Source organism: Diprion similis, chromosome 11, assembly GCF_021155765.1.
Source record: "Diprion similis isolate iyDipSimi1 chromosome 11, iyDipSimi1.1, whole genome shotgun sequence".
NCBI classification, from domain to species: Eukaryota; Metazoa; Arthropoda; class Insecta; order Hymenoptera; family Diprionidae; genus Diprion; species Diprion similis.
The window spans coordinates 4,013,679-4,035,301 of NC_060115.1; the positions used below are offsets into that span (position 1 = coordinate 4,013,679).

The 21,623-nt window shown below is 46.2% G+C and overlaps 2 protein-coding genes across 9 annotated transcripts in view; one reads left to right on the forward strand and one right to left on the reverse strand.

Moving 5' to 3' along the window:
- Positions 1 to 21,623, forward strand: part of LOC124412217 (teneurin-a) — a 497,247-nt gene that overhangs the window by 423,408 nt on the left and 52,216 nt on the right. The window contains exons 1-3 of one of the 8 annotated variants that reach the window (XM_046891918.1): positions 4,468 to 4,479; positions 7,677 to 7,678; positions 14,579 to 15,224. The exons of 6 other annotated variants lie outside the window; for them this stretch is intronic. In XM_046891918.1, the coding sequence (XP_046747874.1) occupies positions 15,169 to 15,224 (56 nt within the window). In that variant the 5' untranslated portion in view covers positions 4,468 to 4,479; positions 7,677 to 7,678; positions 14,579 to 15,168. Of the gene's footprint in view, positions 1 to 4,467; positions 4,480 to 7,676; positions 7,679 to 13,669; positions 15,225 to 21,623 lie in introns of those variants that run through there. One more of the 8 variants, XM_046891920.1, reaches the window with a different exon arrangement.
- Positions 1 to 21,623, reverse strand: part of LOC124412224 — a 204,480-nt gene that overhangs the window by 119,267 nt on the left and 63,590 nt on the right. The window contains exon 3 of the mRNA XM_046891929.1: positions 2,226 to 2,380. Within this exon, the coding sequence (XP_046747885.1) occupies positions 2,226 to 2,380 (155 nt within the window). The remainder of the gene's footprint in view (positions 1 to 2,225; positions 2,381 to 21,623) is intronic.

The window sequence follows — 21,623 nt, forward strand, 5'->3', positions numbered from 1 at the left end:
AGCTGTTTCGAATTTCACTCTGAAACTGGAATGGATGATACATGCGATGTTGCAAACTCATTATTATACACGCCAGAAAATCAGAGACTTCGAGTTGCGGAATAAAATGGCAAAAAAATATTATATATAATAATAACGATCGCAGCGTTAAATACGTAGTACCTACGTGTATAGTTGAAAAGGTGATAAAAATATATATGAAAATAATAATGAACCCCGTGAACCCAATGCGAGAATTGATTTGATATTCAGTAGAAAATACCAGCCCGTTTTACCGCTCGCGCAAATCTACATGATACGCGGGATTTCCTGCAGTTATTGCATTTCCTACGAGCATCGCAGTTCGTCGGTAGGATTGCGGTGTCTGGCGCCTGCTGGCCGTCACCTCAGGAACACGTACGTGTCCCTTGTTCCTGTTCGTACGATGAATCGTATTAACCGGGAGCAAATATGGCCCACGCGATAAAGCATATATACATTAAAACATTATTTATATATGTATATATATATTATATATGTGAAAATAGCCAGATCTTACAGTTGGGAAAAAAAAGGACAGAATGAACCCTTTTTTCGCGACGATTTGTCAAGTTATTCGCAATGTTGGCACGATGGCGGTTACTCCAGAGTTTCGGTCGAAAAAAAAAAGGATAAAGAAGAAAAAATAAATTATCACATCTTGAACCTCGCGTGATGGTGGTGTACACGCCGTGAATAAAATCCCGAGAAAACCCTTCTCAAATTCGTATAATACCGTGCGAAACGAGGGGAGGACGGATACGTGTGCTGCTCGATATGCGTCGCACGATCGTCTAAATGACGAATCGCGATTAACGCGTGTGCAGGCTACAGCGTTAGAGAACAACGCGTTCCGATGTTCCGATGGCGTACTCGCGTCGCAGAGAAGATCATGGTGAACTGATATAAAAAAGCAGAAGATAAAGAAGAAGAAGAAGAAAAAATTAGGGGTTGGCCTGTAAAGAATCTCGCGAAGAACCAACCGGCTTTACGCTGGTGCAGAGGGGTAACTGCAGATGGAGGTGATAAAGACGGGGAGTAGAGTAAAGAGAAGAAGAAGAGAAGAGAAGAGAAAAGAAGAAAAGAGATATACGCCAGATGTTTTATTGGCACTGTTCACGTGATGGATCGCCCCGATATTATTGCACGCTCAGACGACGAGCAGCACCCGCCCCCCAATCACCGATCGACCCCGACGTGTCTCTCCCTCTTGAAAACTTTTGCTATACCAAGCTGCAGCAGAGAACGGACACTCGGGGGCTTTTCTCCTCTCACCGCTCTCTCTCTCTCTCTCTCTCTCTCTCTCTCCAAGAGAGTTGACACGCTCGCGTGGCGTTTTACGCAGGCATGGCCCTGATACGATTTTCACCCTGATCTGGCGTTACCGTCATTCCCTAATACCAGGCCTCCCTACAGGTTGCCGCCCTGCCTCCGCGACGTGAGCAGCCTTCGAGAGAAGCTTGCGAAATTTGAATTCTTTCTGTTGAACCGATGATGGTGCAGATGCCGCGGTTTAATCTCTCCGTGTCTTGTCCTTTTTCTTTTCCTATTCTTTTTTTTTTTTTGTTCTTCTTTACCTTTTTCCTCTTTCCCGTGCGTGTAAAGTAATCGCGATCAACGAAGATATTCCGATCCCTCCTGTCTACCAACGTGATTCGCTCGACGCGACGACTTCCGATCGCGTTTCATTATCCCTTTTCTCACCCTACACCCCGTCGATAAAGAAGAGTACTAGATCGGCTGAATCCGGGGGCGGCGATCAAGCCGAGGAAGACCTTTGTGCCCCCCCCCCCCCCCCCCCCCGTCTCAGTTTCGTTTTATCTCGCCTTTTCATTCGGGATTTACCCCGCGGGTTAGGGGTGGTGGTTAGGGGTTGTACGGTGTGAGGCTGTGCAGTTGTTCAGCGGGTGAAGTCTCGCCGTTCGTTCGCGTTCACGCTCTAGGCAACCGAGTGTAGGTACCTACTGATTGTTGTGTCTTCTGCGTGACTTTAAACACGCGCGTTGCGTAAGTTCCGTAGCCCGAGGATCCGTGGGACGGTCTGGCGGAGCCATTGTCGAGCACAATGCGTGTCGCGCGGTAAACGTAAACGCGCGACAATGGAAACCGCAAATTCCGTATACACGCGTGCAGACAGAGCACAGAATGCGTTATAGATGCGCAAATAAAAGTACAGCGAATAGAATAGGTACGGAGGTGAAACTTACCACCCGGAGAGAAGGTCCAGACGGTTTTTTGCCGCTGCGATAGATGCAGACGCCACAACGTCAGTGTCACACCGTAGGACAAACAAATCCGCACGGCATTACCGCTTCCAGACTCGTTTTCAGGCCCGTCTCTGTTCTTTTGTCTCTGGAACAGCCTGGAAGTAAGAAAGTAGATACCAACCATTATAGTAATGCAAAACCATGTGACGAAGGCTGTCCAACAGTGTGAAATTTCTTTTTACCATCCAGCCGTCAATATCGTGACGAACGATTTCTGCCTGAATATTGTCATTCCAGATGTATCGCGGAAATTTAAGGTAAAGGAATATGTATAGAAAAAACGCCCGAAGATTGACAAAAAGAGAGAAATCGCACCCCTGTAATATAATGCGTGGATATATCTATCTGAAACTCGCACGGTTAAAATTTAAGTAATTAATATCTCACCGGCTCTCGCGACCCCCCCCCCCCCCCCCCCCCCCCCAGCAATATTTTTTCATTCTAGTTATTACCGGGCGTATAAACTGGCCCGTGCAGTTAGCGCTCCCCGTTGTCTCGTCAACGGATACATATATATATATATATAATAGCGATAGATATAATATAATGGTTACCCTATTCTTCCGTTACAATATAATAAACTTTAGACCCTGCAGATTTATAACGTCTGCTAATTAATTTTTCATTCTTTCATTTTTCACATAATAGGCATTATCGCTTCAGCACAGAGACTTAATTTTTTTCCACAGACATATCGTGATATAGCTATATACGTATGGGTATATTTATATTTGACTTGTCAAAAAAACCGTCGAAGTTGAAACAAAGGGTTTGTGAAATTTGAATTAACAATCAAAAAACCCGCCGTTATACTCTGCTGTACAAAGAATCTAACGAATTTAATTCACAAAATTTTCAGTCGACGCGTTCATGAATATAATTTCGTATTCGTCTATCGGCGACGAAATGGTTTTATTGGTTTTAACCAACGTGATGAGTTTTCGATAATAAATGACGCACGGATTGCACGATTCTCCGCTACGAATCACAGCTCTCTCTCTCTCTCTCTCTCTCTCTCTCTCTCTCTCTCTCTCTCTCTCTCTCTCTCTCTTTCTCTCGATAATCTCGACAAACAAGAGGTGACTCTCGTTAATCCAACAACCTTCTTTGAATCCAGCAGTAATATGATACGAGAATTACAACTCGTTGACGGGTAATCGAAAAGGTGTATACAAGGCGGATGAGGGTAAAGCCTTTGAGCTGTAGGTACCTACGCTCTCACAGCAGTGAATTATACGAGCAACCTGTAACACGTCTTGTACGAGAGGAGGATGGACCGATGCGATGTTCGTAGTCCATAGCTCACGGAGTGACACGTGCACGCGATATGGAGTCGAGAGGTACGGGCATTATGCCTGTACCTGAAAACGTGGAGGAATGTAATCCCGGGTGGGCGTTTGATGTCTGTTGAGGAGATTCCGGATGATGGGGAGTGGAAGGTGGAAGGTGGAAGGTGGAAGGTGGAAGGTTGAGGATGAGGATGAGGCACCTGGATCAGAGGAGAAGTTCGTCGTTCGTTTGGGGGGGTGGGGGAAGGGTAGGGTTTTCGAACCGTCGAGCCTCGCGCCGTCGACTCGACGCCCCGTCGACACGGAACACCCGCGGGTAGAGGCTTAGAAAAACATCGCCTCTCAGCTGTTTACGATGCAGAAACTGATCGAGGGATTTAACGCCGAGGGAACTGTGAGCAGGATAGTCGGTACCCCCTGGTGTCGCTGATCGTAACGCCCGCACCGCCGGGGAGAAAAGAAGTTTGAATAAAGTAACTAAGCGCACGAAAAACAAAGGGCGGGTACGAGACCTCGATTGTCTTTACTCGAGTACGTGACCGATATACTTAGATATACCCGGCTCTCTTGCGAAGAAGCCCGAGGGTTAAACTCGGTTAAAGTATCCTCAATCCCGAGTATGATGAGGCAGATGTGAATGAGTCAAAGTCACCCGCATACAAATCAGTACAACTATACATGTAGACTCGTACAGATAGTCTGAATACTGGAAGTCACTTTGAATTCATTAGTGCCTTTCGCTGATTGAGTATAAAAAGAAAACTTTACAGTTTTCTTTCGCTTTTCACATTCACGACACCGTAAGTGTACCTACAATCGTTCTACGCTGATCAAAAACCGAGGTGAATGGACAACGGCGAGTTTGGAAATGAGAGTAACCTCGTCTCCTTGGTGGTGAAAACCTCGTTCTCGATAGCTGAGAGCAATTTTCCAATGAAACTCTTGGGTGTGAATCAAAGCAGCGTGTAACGCAGTGAAGTGACAGAAATTGGAAGCCTCCTGAGGTACGCTATGATTGGGAAACCGGTGGACGGGGTGGAGCTGAGGTCTAGTTTAGCGAACGATGGAACTCGAGGCTCGTTGCACCGACGAGCAACGGCAAATTAAGTTGTGTCGTGGCCTGACGGTACCTCCGAACACTTAAGACCATCGGGTGTTATTAGTGGCATTAATTACGCAGCCCGAGCGGCCGGCTGCAGGGGCAGCGTCCGAAAGCCGGGAGAAAACCGCCCTCAAGACCGGCCTTTCCTTCCACGTCTTTCGCCACCTCACCCTGCGCAGCCGGTGGTCAATCCTTCCTGGGTAGACAATTCCCATCTCCCTCGCGCTCCTATCAATTACCCCACCTCCAACCCAAGCCTCGACTACTCGGTGTTGTTCGCTGACCCCTGCGACGTTCCTCGAGGTCCGAGCGACCGGGACGATGGGATCGAGGAAGAAAGAAGGGATCGAGGGACGGGGCCGGGTGGGGATCAGGATTGGGATGGTCTCGTATTAATTGCGTCAGAGAAGAAAGCCGAGTGAAGAAAAACGACCAAAGGTCCATCACCTCGGGTCTCACAAACGTGAAAAATTCCGCTCTAATTCTTGTCAACGAGAGAAGAAAGGCGACAAAAGCACTGAGACTCCGTAGCTCAATCGCAGATGAAGCTGAAGCTAGCAGCCAGAGTTAGTAGCCAATCGTGTCGAGGTTTTGGAAATGGAAAAAGACGGTGAAGTTTTATCCTCAAAATTTCATAAAAGTATCAGAAGTTCGGGGAATTCCACTTTTTTTTTGATTTCCGGACTTTACTGCGTTATTCGAAAGAAGGTTAATTCTGATTCTGACTGCTAGGTTCCGTCTCATCCCCCACAGTAGATAGCACGAGATGAGGATGAAAAACTTTTTACCCCAGCCGAGGTTAAATTGTCGGACTTCTTTCACCCCTTCCCGTGTCACCACTACCTTCTGGAGTTTCCCCTGGAATCGTGATTGACCATCGCCACACTTTCGCGGCTGATCTTTCGACGAGCGAGGATGGCGGCGTATATTAGATGGCACGTGATCCCCCCATAAAATGCACCCGTGTCCAAGTCCCTCTTCCCTGTAACATGGTTGGGCGCCATCCGGTGCTGGGATGAGCTGCTCAACTTCGGTAAGAACTCGCGAACGAATCGACCGCTCGCCAGAAGTTGAAATGATTTTCTGCAACGAAGGTATTTACCGTTCGCCTGAAATGGTCCAGGACTAAGAGTAATTCACGTCGCCGTTCAGGATGCGCTTTCATTCTTTCAGGCGATAGAAATGACGGGCGCGAATGAAAAAGGTCCGCCGCGAGAGGGGAGAAAGGAATAACCGGAGAATAGGCGGCGTATATAAAGACTGGTTGAGCAGTTCTTAACGGTAAATTGAAAATAGCGAGGCCATGCGAACCCATTACCATTATCATGGTGGTGGTGGTGGTGGTGGTGATGGTGGTTTCCTAAAAAGTAACGCCTCACCATACCGACCAATGTCACGCACTGCCGGGGTGAATGAGAAGAGCGAGGCTGAGAGTACTGGGCATGGCGCATGCCGGGAACAATAACCTTTTTATAACCGAGGGAGCGAAGCCCAACCACGGCCGGTGCGCCATAGCGAAGGGAGGCAAGTTAGGATAGATGCGTCGGCAGTAAACGCACCCTGCATCCAGCCAAGGCCCGCAATATCCCGGCGAGCGTTGCGAAACCAGGGGGAAAAACGGCGGTGACAAAATTGCTCGAAATCATCCCCCAAAGAGCAACTATTTCCTCCTCTAAATCCTCTCCGACTATGGCTGTTCGAAGAAACCTTGCCTGCCGCAGCCATCCCCCTGTCACCCCCATCGAAGTATCAATCTTTGACTCAATTATCCCCAATATAGCCTAATGCCCTTATGGCCTCTCTGCTTCTCGCCTTTTATGAAACTTTCTCAAAAGACTTTTTGTCTTTTTGACTTTTTTATTGTACCGCGAGATGTTTCGACACGTTGCTCAGCCTTTTGCGTTCATATTGCGTCAAACTAGCTACACCTAGATTTCTGAGGTGCTTTTAATTTTCCGTGCGAAGACCGTGACGTGGATACGTAAGAGTCTGTCGCGATCCAGACTCTACACGCGGCGAAATCACGAAACTCTTTTGAGGAAACCGGGGGTCCAACCCTTTCCGAGCCACCCCTTACCCGCGGGTTAAACAACCGACGTTTGCTCAATGTTTCAAACAAACTACGCGAGCAAGGAAGTAGATGTACATACACACGAGGCTTTATTTGCAGTGAGTCGTAGCTGACGCACAGCGTGGCACGGCATCTCGCTATCTCGGCAAGTACCGACGTCAACTGCGCTCGCTCTTCACGCAGAAGAACGGGGGTTGGGGGTTGGGGTCGCGCTTTGGAACCCTAGAAAACCCAGCCACAACGCCACATCCCCGAGCCTCGAGCCCCGAACCCTGAACCCTGAACCCTGAGCCCTGAGCCCTGAGCCTTGAGCCTTGAGCTGCGAGTTCTGAGCCCTTGGAACCCACGCGGAGCCAAACGTGAGCCAGGCAGAGCCTTGCAAAATACAGACTCCTATAGTCAGACGCATGGAATTCTATATGCTCAAGGGATAATTATAATCCAGGAATTCGTTATACATACATACATACATACGCACATTTGCACGTGAATAATACGACCCCTGCATACCTCTTATATCCCTAACGAAAAATGTCTTTGTATAGCTAGGATGAAATTAAGTGAATAAAAGATAAAGAAGAAAGTTATATTCAATAAAATACTGCCTCGCTAATTCAATGCTAATCACATTTCTTTTTCTTGACTGTTTCAGGTGAGATACCCACACGAGTTGTTAACGGGCGAAACCAAAGCTTACAAGTCGTGAGTACAAACCACTGGATCTCGTGCTTTCTTATTTAAAAAATGAACTTTTACCCCCGAGGGGAGAATTCCACTGCGAAGGAGCAGCAGGCTCGTAGAATTCTAAGCTCGCCTTTGTGTGTCGTGAAAATGAAACCGCGTTCTAAAGCGTTCCTCGTATCTTAGACGGCCTAGCCATAGATACCTATATAGTTTCCCCGTAATCGCTGAGAGGAGCGCGAATGCAGGAGTAAAACGGTCGGAAAACGGAAACCACGAACAACGGAGTCTGTTCTCAAATCGAGCATCTATCCTCCAAGCCCCGGGGGTCCCTCTGTCCGGATGTCGTTTCTCATCGTCGCGACGCACCCGCGAGGCCTTCGTAATTGCCTCAGCACCTGTGCACACCTACGACGACGGTGTCAATGGAATATTTTAAGAGCTACGGAATTGTTCTCGCCTTATACGACGCGTGTACGAGGTGGTGGTACAAGGTAGGCTCCATTTGGCTGGAGGCTTCTTAATAAGAGAAGGCCGAGCCCGATGATGGAGCAGATCTCAAAGTCCAGCGCTCGTTCGTCTCGGCGAGTTTTTCTTACCGCCGCAGAATTTGTCAGCTACGTTGCTTGCACCGCCATTCGCTCCTCGGAAGGGAGGCAAGGGTTGAATTCTTTATATAGTTAGGTGATGGTTTTAAATCACTCTGGCTACCCCGGGCGCAGCAGCACGGCACATGCATTATTCATTTCCATATTATTAAGTTTCTTGTGAGTAAACAGTTGGATTTATAGCAAGGCTCGTATTTACCCATGGTTTAGGGTTATCTCGTGTAGAGTAGTAGAGGGAAGAAAGAAAGAAAAAAAGAAAGAAAGAGCCGCGTGCCGCGGTGCTCGGATAAGAAAAAAACCTCATCATCGTAACTCACGACTCCTCTCATCGACGTAACCAGACACTGTAACAAAACGCAAGAATCACGCAAGATTCTAAGACGAGATGTACCACCTTCAACCCTTGCACGCCGGCCGTTTGAAGGCATCTTCAGCTTGATCAACGAGCGTATACAAATAACGATATTTCATTCGGTTTTCAAATAACCTGTTGCGCCGACTTATTAACTATCGCCGCTGGGCCGAAGTGCTGGAACGCGACTCGAAACACCTTCAAACTCTGTATACCTGCCACTTTGTTTAGTTTATCCGAATATAAGCCCGCGGGATACAACGACTACCCAGTTTCATTCCAGCTACCAATGACCGTAAGGTGCGAAGGCTCGTTCTCCGTCGTCCCATGCGCGACACCTACTCGCGGTAGTCAACAAGTGTGTTTCTATCCATAGAAACGATGCGGCAACGATGATAAATTATACAAGCATTCAACGAGCCGTCCTGCGGATGAACCTAGAACCGCACCGGAAAGATTACGGATAATGCAGAAACACGGGTTGGTGGTTGAGGCCAGCAAACAGCGAACGCGAGACCCGCGTCGACGTCGGTTGGCTGCACCGGGGAGAGTCTACTTCTGGGTAGTAAGATCAAAGGACTTTACGGAGCAAGTATTTCGGCTCAAAATCCTCGAGGGTATATAGGCAGGGTACAACGCGAATACGAACATTCGACGACCTTCGGAATTTCGGGACCAACGTCTCGCCTAAATAATGGCGTAGGATGACTTTGCCGTGCCGTACCGCGGGGCTCGGCTCGCCAGCTAAAAGGGTAAACGCTGCAGGGGCCACGAAGGTGGATTTTAGTGTTGCCAGGGGATAAAACAATCTTACCATCCATCTTTCCTTCTCCTCCTTCGACCAGTTTTCTCTCCCTCTTTCTCTCCTTCTCTCTCTCTCTCTTTCGCTTTACCCCCCGGCGAGTTTTGGTTGCGTTGAAAACAAGTGCAGTGTACCTAACGAGGGTGGAAACGTGCAGACGAAAAGCGGGAGGATCCACTTTGTTCTTGTCTTCGATTGACGGGATCAGATGAATATCGCGTGATCCAGTGCAGCATCTGCCAGCGTAGGTAGGTACTTCGATTACTTTCGCCTGAAAAGCAGCCGAATGGCATCCACCGCGTGGCATACATATCTAACAACCATCCAAGTCCTGACTAATTACTTGGGAAGCTCGGCTCTTCTTCAAAGGAGAGTGGCCGCCCGCCTTCTACACGCCAGTGCAGCATTGGAAGCACCCACACCAAACGAGACGCGGCACAGGCATCCGGTACTTCTCAGTTATCTTTTTTTCTTCTTAAAAAACCGCGACGAAGCGCAATCGCTGAAAAGTTGACGAGCTTCAAAGACGAATAGAGCTGGCGAGAGTTAATTCTGCTCTGATCGAATAATTACCTACCTATACTAAGTCTTGCGGAGTTTCCGTCGATCGCATGAAAGGCAGCAGCAGCGGGACTTCGATTGGTTTTACTTTGCCCTTGTGGTTGTAGGTGTACGTAGATAGGTACGTAGGTACCTACATACATCCGAGTTACCGCGAGGGGTGCGAAAACTCGGTAAAGGGAATCCTTAAAGTGCTTTCGCGAGTCGAAGCGAAACGGAGAAAGAACACGAACAAGGGGAAGGGGGGGGGGGGAGTAGCTTTGACAGGATATTGACAAAATCGAGAGACAGTAAATACACCGGATAGATTACACGCGACCGGAAGTAGTGATCAGTTACTCTAGAACGACGTCGTTTTGTGAAAAGCACCCCGCCCCCCTAAAGCAATTTGTACTACAGCAATAGCTTCAAAATGCCGTAGTAATAGTTGTAGTAAATTGTTGATCGAGACCGACTAGATTTGATGAAAATTTATCGGATGTATACGTGGGTATGTATGTATGTACATAATGGGCGCGAGGAGAAGAGGAAGAGGAAACGCAGTAAAGCGAAGCTACAACAGTTGGCAATTATCCAGATATATCCATGCACATATAATACCAGGCAGAGAGATCTAGGGTAAAGTTGATCCCGGCAGCTCGGTAGTAGCTAAATCGTGGAACGATATCTGGGAAAGCCAGCGGTTTCTCGACCCAGGCTACGCGACGTTAGACACGGAGGGGATCTGGATGTACCTATGCTAATCTCAATTAAATTGAACGCTTCGGTTGATGGCATTCTATCCAAACAAACGTACGTTCCGGGCGGTGCGGAGACGAAGGAATATCACCGTGAGGATTTCGAGAGCGAGGAATCCGGGGCTGGATATACGGAAGAGGGACAGAAGCCCAAAGGAAACCGGAGAAACGCGACGTCGTCGTCGTCGTCATCAAGGAACCGAGTGTGTGCGTATGTTTGAACTTGGATCCCGGCGACGCGATATCCACCTCCACCTCCACCTCCACCTCCACCCTCCACGCCGCGGATCCTGGAGAAGAGAACCTATTTGCACACGCATATATGCCCCACCGCGAAGCAAGCTACCTGCTTACTTTCGGCGGCACACGTGCCTCGAATAATTTTGGCTTCCACCCTCACGACCGCAAAGTCCATACGGTTAAAGGTAAGATCTCTCAACTGCGTCTACGCCACGTTGTGCACATCGTGTATCTACCTCTGCATAAATGATGCTCAAGCTACAACTGAACTGAACTGATTAGCGGCAGATACTTTTCGGAAGGTGAAACTTTGAATGCGAAATAACGGGTTTACGCTTTTACTTACTTAGGGAAACGTGCTGCCTATACTGAAGAAACTTTGAGTATGTATACGATGGATAAAATGGTACTTTATCGCGGTACTTGAAGTAACTTATACCGAAAACCTCTACCTACAGTACTTTTTTAATACGTGAAACTTCTTTGAAATCTGCAGAACCTGCTGTACTTTTTCCCTCCGTGAAGGATATCGTTAAATCTCGCAACCGTTCTTTATCTCATCAGCTTCCCGATGCCTGTGTATAAACGAATCAGCGTCGCATTCCAGCGAGAGGAGCGTTTGCCTTAAGGCTTCACAAATACGCGATCTCTACTGCTCATTTGGGTTCAGAAAATTAGCCTCCCTTTGCTCGGTACACTAGGTTCCCTTCCTCTCCCCCACACCTCCCCCTTCGCTCGCCCTCTTTCTCTCTATCTCTCTCTCTTTCCCCGTCGCAGCATCAACCCCGTTATACTTACGAATCCCCAAGTTTTATTTTAATCGACGGTAAACTGAACAATTAGCTTAAGCGCCGAGACACTAATGTTATTCGGGGAAAATTAGACCGCCTGCTCAAAGGAATTGGATGATCGCAAGCGGCGTTGATGGGGAGGGGGGGGGGGGGGGGGGGGGGTTCGAGACCGGGCTCGAAAACCTCCCGGAAAATAATTCCGATCCTACGAAACTGTAGCCAGTCAGGGGCTCGAGTGTGTTTGCTACGCATCCCGGATATGTGTGTGTGTGTGTGTGTGTGTGTACGTATGTGTGTGAATATCCACCGAAGCGAGCTCCGAGGCGTTTTGCCTTCCGCGCGAATGGTTTCAAAAATTTTCTTCCTTGCGTACGCGTATATGTATAGCTGCCCTGTACGTGATATAACATTTCGCTCGTTGGTATAAAGGAGATTCTAAATTTCCGCTCTCTTTCGCAGCCTCTTTACGCGGAAAATCTTTCAGATTTTTCTCAATACTTGCGCGCATTCGTCCATCTGGATTATATATATATATATACCTATATGCATACATTAATAATATTTGTCCGCGATTAAATACAACGCGTATATACGTAAGGAGTATAATCAGAAGTACGAAACGCGTGTAGAGGCAGAACGACGTGACCCTCAAGGATTTGGAATAATTTGAATTTTTCAGTAAGCCACGACTTAATCCAGGTCGAATAAAACATCGACTTACCGAGTCGCGCCTTCTTTCCACTGTCAGTTAGTTGGCAATCCTCACCCCCCTCGTTCACCTTTCTGTTTTCCTCTTTTACTCACACGTCCTGCGTATACCTTCACTGCTTGAAACTTTTCTCTGTACAAATAAATATAACGCGCACGCTATAGCTGGTTCCGTCGATTTTTATGGAAAAAAAAAAAAAATTTGCACGGCTGCTGGTTTTGCCGAGGTGAAAATTTAACGCGATGTAATTTCATTTTCCCATTTGCCCAAAGCGCGCTGCGGGAGGGAGACGACTTCGAACAGTTTTCTTTTCACCGCGTCCCGATTAACATTAGAGAACGAAAATGTTTAGTTACTTCTCTAACCACAACGAACAATGATGAAGATAATAACGATAATAATAATCGTAATAATAACAAGACGAACAGCAACAATATTCCTGATACGAGACAACACGTCTTAAAAGCAAAATCCTGTGACCCACAATAACTTTATGTTATACAGCTACACGCGAATATACCTATACACGTATACCTTATACCCTGCAACAAATCTCGCAGGCGAATGTACCCAGCGAGTGAGGAAATAATCATAAAAAGAGAAATACGTGCTGCTTTTTCGTTCGTCGCCCTGATGAAAGAAACCTCTTTGAATTTTACGCGTAGAGTGTGCATCCCCCGCATTTAGTATGAGGTACATACATATATACATACATAATACATTATATGTACGCATACATATAACAACGCGAAGACATGAAACGTCTCAAAAATGTGTCGCAATCTTTTTCTCTCGCCTGGCACACATGTCTCTAGCTAGCTCCACTGTTCTTTATTTTACCTTTCTCAGAATCAACGTAGCCTAGCGGGTGGCGAAAAAAAAAAATACAGAAATTTCCAAATGAAATTCCACCCCCGGATTATAGAGAGTGGAAAAATGAGGCTCACAACGCAGCAGCAGCAGCAGCTAATCGAGGCGAAAGTTTTCGGTTTCAAATAAATACCGCGATTTTTTCCTCAACCCCTTCCACGTGTACCGAGTAACTGTCCGTCCTCCAGGTCCGTCAGCTGCCGACGAAACTATCGGGAAACGGAGATGAGATCTGGCGCACGCTGCAGGACTTCGGAAGGAGGAATTCGGGCGGTCGGTCGGCCGGCCTTTGCAGGAGCAGCGTTTTCAGAGGGTTGCGCGCGCGCCCGAGGGCATTCGGGGTTTCGTCCACCCCCCGAGAGAGGCGCGCCTTACCGAGGGTCCTGAAAACGGGAGAAGGGGGGCACGCGCACGCGCCGGGATCACGGGTGGAGGGGATGCCCTGGTATCAGTTTGTGCCGGGCGTCGCGACGCCTGAGCTTTCAGTCTCCGTTGACCAGGTGACAGAGCCGGACGTGAGTTCGTTGAAGAAGCTCGTTGCGCGCCGTGTTAGATTTAGTGAATCGGTGAATAAATAAAAGTTGGAAAAATCCTCGCGAGTGATCGACGGTCGGGGTGCATCGCCACTCACGACTGTTAAGAGTATTTTTCTCGCCGAGTATCCAACCCCCGTGAATATAAGCAGGTAATAAGTCGCAGGTAGCGTCAACCCTTCGGAAAATAATAAGTGTCCTTTTGCAAAACGCGCGCGCGCGCTGTCCGGAATAATCTACATATTAAAGCGCGTAAAATGAATGCTCGTGCGAATTTTAAACCTGTTTATAATTCTGAAATTCCGAATTGTTTTAACCGCACTTTAATCGATACAACGACCCTGGGTTTTTTTCAGTGAAGTTTTCTGTTATATTAACGGACCCGATTCGTCGTCGACGATTATCTGGATTCTCAGTGACGGATTTACTCGCAAATTACGTCAAGTCTTTGGTGCTAACAATAAGTGATCCGCATCATTGATTGTCCGACGCAAACTGCTCAACGTCCACAATCGCACGGTTTTAATTTCATAGACTTTAAGTAAGCTCTATCAAGTGCAAAAAGAGCTGTGATCTTAATCTCGGGGTGGGTGCGTGAAGCAAATGAAATAAATGAAATAAATGAATTAAAATAATATAAAAAGGAACGTTGTGAATAGGCCGGGGATTCACCCCAAAAACCCCCGATTTCCGTGCCTCAAGCTTTAAAGCTTTCATCCGAATACGAAGATATCTACCCCTATACGTACTATAGGATAACTGTTTTCAGGAAGGTGGACCAAAGTTTCCTGCTGCCGTTGACAGATTGATAAGGAAGTTTACAACTCAAGTTTTCTCCCTTAGCTATACATACATACCTACATACGTACAAACTCTGCATGTACATACATAGATATACATATAACAACATCTCTACATATCCATCTGTACAGGCGCATTTTCCCAAGGTGGGGAAAACGATTTACAGACGTTGAAACAAACTTTTCTGCGTACATATACATACAACATTGACTAACTCGATAAAGTCGGTGAAATTATAATCCCCCTCTGAATCGGCGAAAGAAGAATAAGAAGAAGAAGAAGAAAAAGTGGTGAAGAAAATCATTCGAAAATTTCTTCCTGCCGATCGCCGTTAGGGAGTACGAAGAGCGCTTCGAGGAAGAGTCGGAGCTTCCGCAAGCTCTTCGTAAAGGCCGTCAGCATTGAGTCTGTGGGGAATTACTACGCGAAATCGTTGCCTTGTGAGCGTGTAAAAGAAAGTGCAAAAGTGAAGGGTAACAGTGGATTCGGTGACTATTCAGCGGCCGGTGAGTTCGAGGTCTGGGGCGAGGAAAAATCCCCTGCGGATGGTCTCGACCACCACCACCAGGTAGTGAGGCCGCCTTCGCGGCAGCAGCGATGCGAGGGGGCCTCCTCGCTGAGACCGCTGCTCCACGTAGCTCACTGTGAGCTCCATTCGCCCCGGGAAGCGGAGCTGCTCAGGCTGGACCACCTCGAGAGTCTGGACCACAAGTCCGCCGACCACAACGCTTATTCCATGATGGATAATTTCCACAGTCCAGTGCCGCCTCCGTTGCCCCGTCGCCACGTCAGGTAAATCTTCCGGAAATGATAGAAAAAGGCTTCGAGCTGTAACTTGTTGCTCGATATAAGACCCTGAAGGAACGTTCGGATCAGGCTTCCGAACTCGGGCGATCCGATCGATGGGCTTCGGAGTATCTATGAGTTCGTATATGCATAGTCATCGTCCGACGGAAGCGGATCCGTTAAACGCGGTCTTTGTCATAAATATCTAGTCGGTACTTTGCTCGATTCGTTTCAGCCTCCTTAAGCCATTCTTCTCTCCTCTTCGTACTCGCGATGCCGCGACGTTCTTCTAGTCTTCTTAAGTATTAGGTATTCATTCGAGTAGCTGGACCGCGTTAACCTGCACGAGAGAAAGAAGGTGGATGCGCTCGACGTTTTCCATGCTAAACTCAAACTTTTATGCATTTCACGTTATATAATCCCGTTTTTATTTTTTATTTTTTTCTAGTCAGCTTCCGTAGTTGCGAAATACGTTGAGGAGAAGAGAAACTCTTCGAAAAACTTTATCCGACTTTATACATACGTGGAGAAAAAGCTGTAGCTACTCTGTCTTGAGGAACTGTCGAGAAGAAAGAAAAGGCACGAAAAAAACAATTCCCGAATCTTCATATTCAGTCCCTGAATCCCATCTTCGCGACGAATTGCATCACGTTACATTATAGTTTCAAATTATCAGTCTATGTCAGTTTCTCTGACACCAGCGGTAGCACTCCAATCCCCTGGAAATAAGTATCAAGAGTATTTCAAACAGCGAGACCTTCGCGAATCCTTGAAAAATTTGGTGGATCCAACCACCACGAGTACCTTTCAACCCTGAAACCACCCATTGTTAGCGATGAGCAATACAAATTCGGACGATTTGGCCTGGACGCGTGTCCAGGTACCAAGAACCGGAAGTGGTCCACGGTGCCGATCCGGGAAACGGAAGTCAGGCTGTCTCGGGTGTCGCGTGGTCCCGCCGAAACAACTCTTCGCACCCTAAAAGTCTCGGGCAATCGATAGTTACGCCCGGCGCTTCACCCTGGGGACCTTGCAGCCTGCCGTGCAACCGACTCTTATACAGTAGCGAACGCGAGGCAGGCGACAGGGAGGAAGAGGTATAAGGTACAGATATCTCGGCACTATCTCTCTTCTTCCATCCTTGCCTCCGTCTCTCCTTGGACTCTTCTTCTTCCCCCTCTCGCCCCCTCCGCCCCCTCCGCCGCCGAAAGCCCCCGGGCGAAGAAGCGAGCGCTACCGGCTAGATAACCCGTGCCACTTTTACTATCGCTTTTACGGCTTTCCTCCTTTTGTCGGCCCGCTCCTTTTCCTCCGCGTCTCCGCTCTTCCTCCTCTTAGTCTTCCTCCTCCTCCTCTTCGGCAAGCCCCAAGCGTTTAGCCCCTGACGCCTCCGCGATGAAGACCTACTGCACTTCATTTCCTGGCGTAGCACGTGGCGGCAGTAAGATTTTATTCCCCATTGCCGCCGGTTATCACTTTGGAACAAAGCTCAGGCTAATTCCTCTCTCGTCCCAACATTAATGTCTTCTCCCAGGCAAGTCGGGTGATTGAATGTTTGTATTTTTCTTCTTTCAATCGCTGTAATTAACCAGCCATTGTAACTAATACGCGCCAACTTTTCTCCCCGACGATCTCGACTAATCAGCTCGACTCCTCCTCGTCGTCGGGATTCTTCGGGCGTTAAATCAGTTATTTGTTTGCACCGCACAGCCGCTACGTTACTCAGTGCTCTCTCTCTCTCTCTCTCTCTCTCGCTCTTCCAAAGGCAATGCGAAACTTAGATTAACTTTGTCTTAATTACCGAATTAGGTTTGAAAGGATGGATGTACGGCCTGGTAGATGAACCCTTGCTGCGGCTCTGGTAACGAAGAATGGATACCAGGGACCACCCGCTGTTCTTCTATACCCGTCCCTCGTATCTGCAGACATATACGAGCTAAAAGGGAAGAAGAGATACGAAGTCGGGGGTTAAAATCGACGTACTGAACGAACATTTTTGTAAAGTACTCGATTCAGCGCTAAAAATTTCGCTCAATGGCGTATAGATATAAATAATGTCCATAAGTATCTATAAATTTTGAGCATTTATTTCGTTTATATCCTTGCAATCGCGACGCCAAGCATCGCGGTGCATTGCATACAAATTGTAAATGCTCTGACTGGCGTATACTTACTACGGTGCATTATATTCACGGGCAATTCGTTTCCTCGCGTGAAAAGCGGTTCTGATGCACTCGCGAGAAGGATAACAAGGAAGGTAAAGAGGAAAGAGAGAGGATCTGGACATGCCTCGTCGCCTGGCACTGCCGAGTCTTCCGCGGTATTTTATATTCTAATGTAAATAAATGCATGTGTCAGCACCGCGGCGCTCGTTAATGACCCTGCATGGTGTGGGTGAAGTGCCGAGGCACCAAACCTGCGGCTTCCATAGGTGTGAAAGCTTCGCGTGCGAGGAGGAGCTGAAAGTCGAAACGACCGACGGCAGCGCCAGTGTTTGATTCAAACTCTGGCTGAAGAGGGCGCGAGTCACGAGACTCGGGACACGATTTCCGCCTAAATGATTAAATGACCGTGAACCGAGTAGAAGAGATACGCCCAAGATCTTGATTGAGATTGATGGAAGCGGAATTGAAGACTTTCGACCAAAGAGACTGAGGACTGACTGGATATATCAGCAGCAGTACCAGCAACAGCCAACTTCTATCTCGCAATGGCTTAACGACGATAGACCCTGTGATTAAATTGCCTTTTCAATTGCCCGGACAAATTGCGTCCGAGTGCCAGATGGCCGTTGAGAAAGCCGAAGAATGATCGAGAGAGACCAGAGCCGGCATCCTTCCGCCTCTATACTCTTTTCGCCACGACCGCGACGACGTCCGATTTCTCAAAACTGCTACTCATTGTCAACACCTCGTAACTTACAAATATCAATGGCTGATCACAAATCGTGGTTCTCAATTTTACTGGCAATTTTATTATCCAAAAAATATAAATATATAGCAGGCGGTTAATTGACGACACGATTGTGTGAACAGAGCTTTCGGTTAAGTGGTACAAGATGTGCGTAAGGTAAATTATTCCAATAACTTATTGGGAAATACCCCACTATAGCCTAACTTATACTATAGCGTGTGGTTCTCTTATATTAATTTGGGTTAAGGGTGAACGAAGTTTGTTTTATCAGCTTTCTCAATTTATCATCTTCTTTCTTCTTTTTCTTCCTATTCTTATTCTTATTCTCAGTTATCTTTTCCTCGGTGATTAAGAGTGGTTGTATAGATATAGAATATGTATTTTGTTGATATAATATACAAATAATATTAAATATATTGATTGGTTCTTTCTGTCCCTACATTTATTTTTTCCTTCTTTCTTAATTAACTTCTCGTTTCTCTGTTTTCAAGAGAAATAAAGAAGGTTGTTGCAATCACACTTTTCTCCAGATCTCCGCGTTTTGAAGTCTGGAGAATCACCTCCGATACTTTTTTAAATGGACGTCTGTATGTGTGTGTGTGTGTGTGTGATTAATTTTTTCGTCAGAAATCTCGAGAACGAATCACTAGATTTTCATGATTTCGGTCTAAATCGAGGCAGCTTTTCCGAACTTTAAACTGAACAAATTTCGGCTTTGATCGATTCCGTACTTTTCGAATTACTTGAATACCACAATCATAAACAGTAAAAAAAAAATGACAAGATTTTAAGAATGAATGAACGAAGTTTGATGAAAATTGGTACTACAAGATTGTTACGGTAACTATGATCGTGAATCCAAAGTCCAGAATTCGTCTGATTTTCGCCTACTATAGTACACGAGGATTTTATATTCGCTGATCATGAATTTGACACTTTTCTTTCAAAGATCGAATAAGATAACGAAGACATGTTTACCACCATTATTTCAACTCTAAGCGAGTTTAAAAACTACAAATCCAAAGGCTGGCTGACATGGTTGTCTCAAACCCGTTCGTTTTCTCATCGAATACACGCCACGTTGATAATATTCAAGTTATAAACAAACAGAATAATGACCGTGAAGCGGGATCGCGCGGCCATGATGTGTTTATACAGTAAGTAAAATAAGGAATAACGTTCGTCGTATAATTATTACTGCGATATTTCCACCGCGTACATCGCGTTTCACGTAGAGGCAGAAAAAATGAAAAAAAAAAAAAAATTAAAAAAGAAAAAAAAACAACAACAACAACTGACAGGAAATGACGGCTGTCGGTCAACACAGAAACGGCAATGAAAGCTTGACGCAAATTGCACACGCACTCTCACTTTTCACTTTATCAACTGATTCGAATATTGAATCAGCCCCTTGAGCGTAGGCAGGGGAGATACACGTGACTGATGTTTTTTTTCTTTATTTCCCGATATACTCCAGCCTCGTTTTTCCTATTTCTCTCTCCACTTTTTGTGAATGATCCAGAGTGCAGGCGTGCCGTAAGCACCTATAGAACTCCCGCAACCCTTTATCGTGCGAAACGATACATACAAATGTACAGAGAACGAGTCCCTTTCGAATCCCGCGGGATGAGCTGCACAGATTCTTCACACAAACTGCCCAACAAACATTAAAACATCGTCATCCCGGAAAGATCGATATCGTACACTATGAACTCTATACAAGTTTTTTTTAAACGGAATTAAGATGCGGGACTGAAACGTCTGGACGTTTTCACCCCGTTTTAAATCTTGAGGGACGTACGTAGAGTGACGGTTGACGTTGAAAGACGTGGGGTGAAAAGTTTGGTCTCCGCTTCGGTCCTCCTTTAATGCTTAATTCGCATGCGGAAGTTCCGCATGAGAGGGGTGGTTGGGGGGATGGGGCAGGGGGGGGGGGGGGGAGATTTTCATCATTAATTCAGCCTCATGCTTTCCAACGACGTGAAGGAAGAATATAAAATTTTCCGCCGAATGTTGCACCCAACGTATAACTCAACAAAATCCTCGTATCTCCGATGCATTTCTGCGAAATTGCCAAGTAACACGCAACGCGCAGATTCTGCCTAATTCCAGAGGTCATTTCAGTGCAAAATACGAAAAGCTTTTCCAACGAAACGACGATGCGATGCGTATGTGAAGAAGAAGAAGCGACGGAGTCGAGTTTAGACACATATAAATAGATAAAACGTACACACATTGCGGTGTGGATAAACGATCGCTATGGTGTTGGATGAAAGGATCCCCTTGCAGTGGCTTCGATCCAGCTCACTCGCTAAGAGGTTAACGACGCTGCTTGCTGCACAGCAAGTAGACCAGCATCACGTATGAGTGTATATAAGTATCGGGCAAATTTATACTTGTGTATAAATCTCATGGTTCTCAGCAGGCTTATGGGTGTGTTTGTATGTGTGTATAGGACGTGGTGGACAAGTGCGACGCCCGTCGCGTCGCGTCGCGTCGCGTCGTGCAGGACGGATATATTAGTGTTCTCTCCTGCACCTCTCGAACGGATGCATTAATTGCCGAGCGATGCTGCTGTGTAACCAGCTGCGACGTTATTATATGTGCTCGGTATGAAGAGATGAAAAAAAAGCCCGATGAGCTTAGCCGAATTATTAATCGTATGGTTCGATAATCGAAATGCTTGGCAATGTGACGAGAGAGGAAAGAGGTAATTTTTAAGAAAGAAAAAGAGAAAGAGAGAGAGAGAAAAAAAACTAAAGCGAAAAAAATCACCGCGCGTACAGTCTCGCCGTGAGTTATGAATTGGGGAGGCGGGAAGAAAATATGTCGCCATAAAACGAGAGCGGCAGTCAAACTATGTTTAATTTAGTCACAACTCTATGGCAACACATGGTGTAACTTTTAAATACCTACTCTGTTTTCAACGATATTATAAACGGTGTTTCAATTTTTTTATTTCATCTTGTGAATATTTTTTTTCACTTTGCTCATTTATTTATAATTATCATCTATGGAACTTTGAAAACATTACTAAATTTCAATTCTTCAATTAACTTAGGCTCTGAATAAAATTCGTTATAATTACGAGTATTATGTAGTATACATCTTATCACTGCCTATAGTTATGCTGTACGGTATATATAACTCGTAAAATGGAATATTTCTGTGAATACGTTTCAACAGTTGAATGAAATTTAATTCTTGAAACTCAAGTTATATAACGTATAAATTAGTATGTGTATATTTATACGCATTCGCTCTACATAAATTTGAATTATTCTATCAACACGGTTATACCGCATGCTCTTGTAAACTGCGAATTTTTTTGTAAAATAAAAAATCGTCAAACGCGTCCTTCGCGCTTGGAGAAAAAAAAAAAACAAAAAAAAAAAAGTTTTCCCACCCAATAAATATTCATTACTCTCGGTATACTATAACGTTAACAAAACTTGAATTTCACGAAACGATGAAATGCAATTAAAACTACTG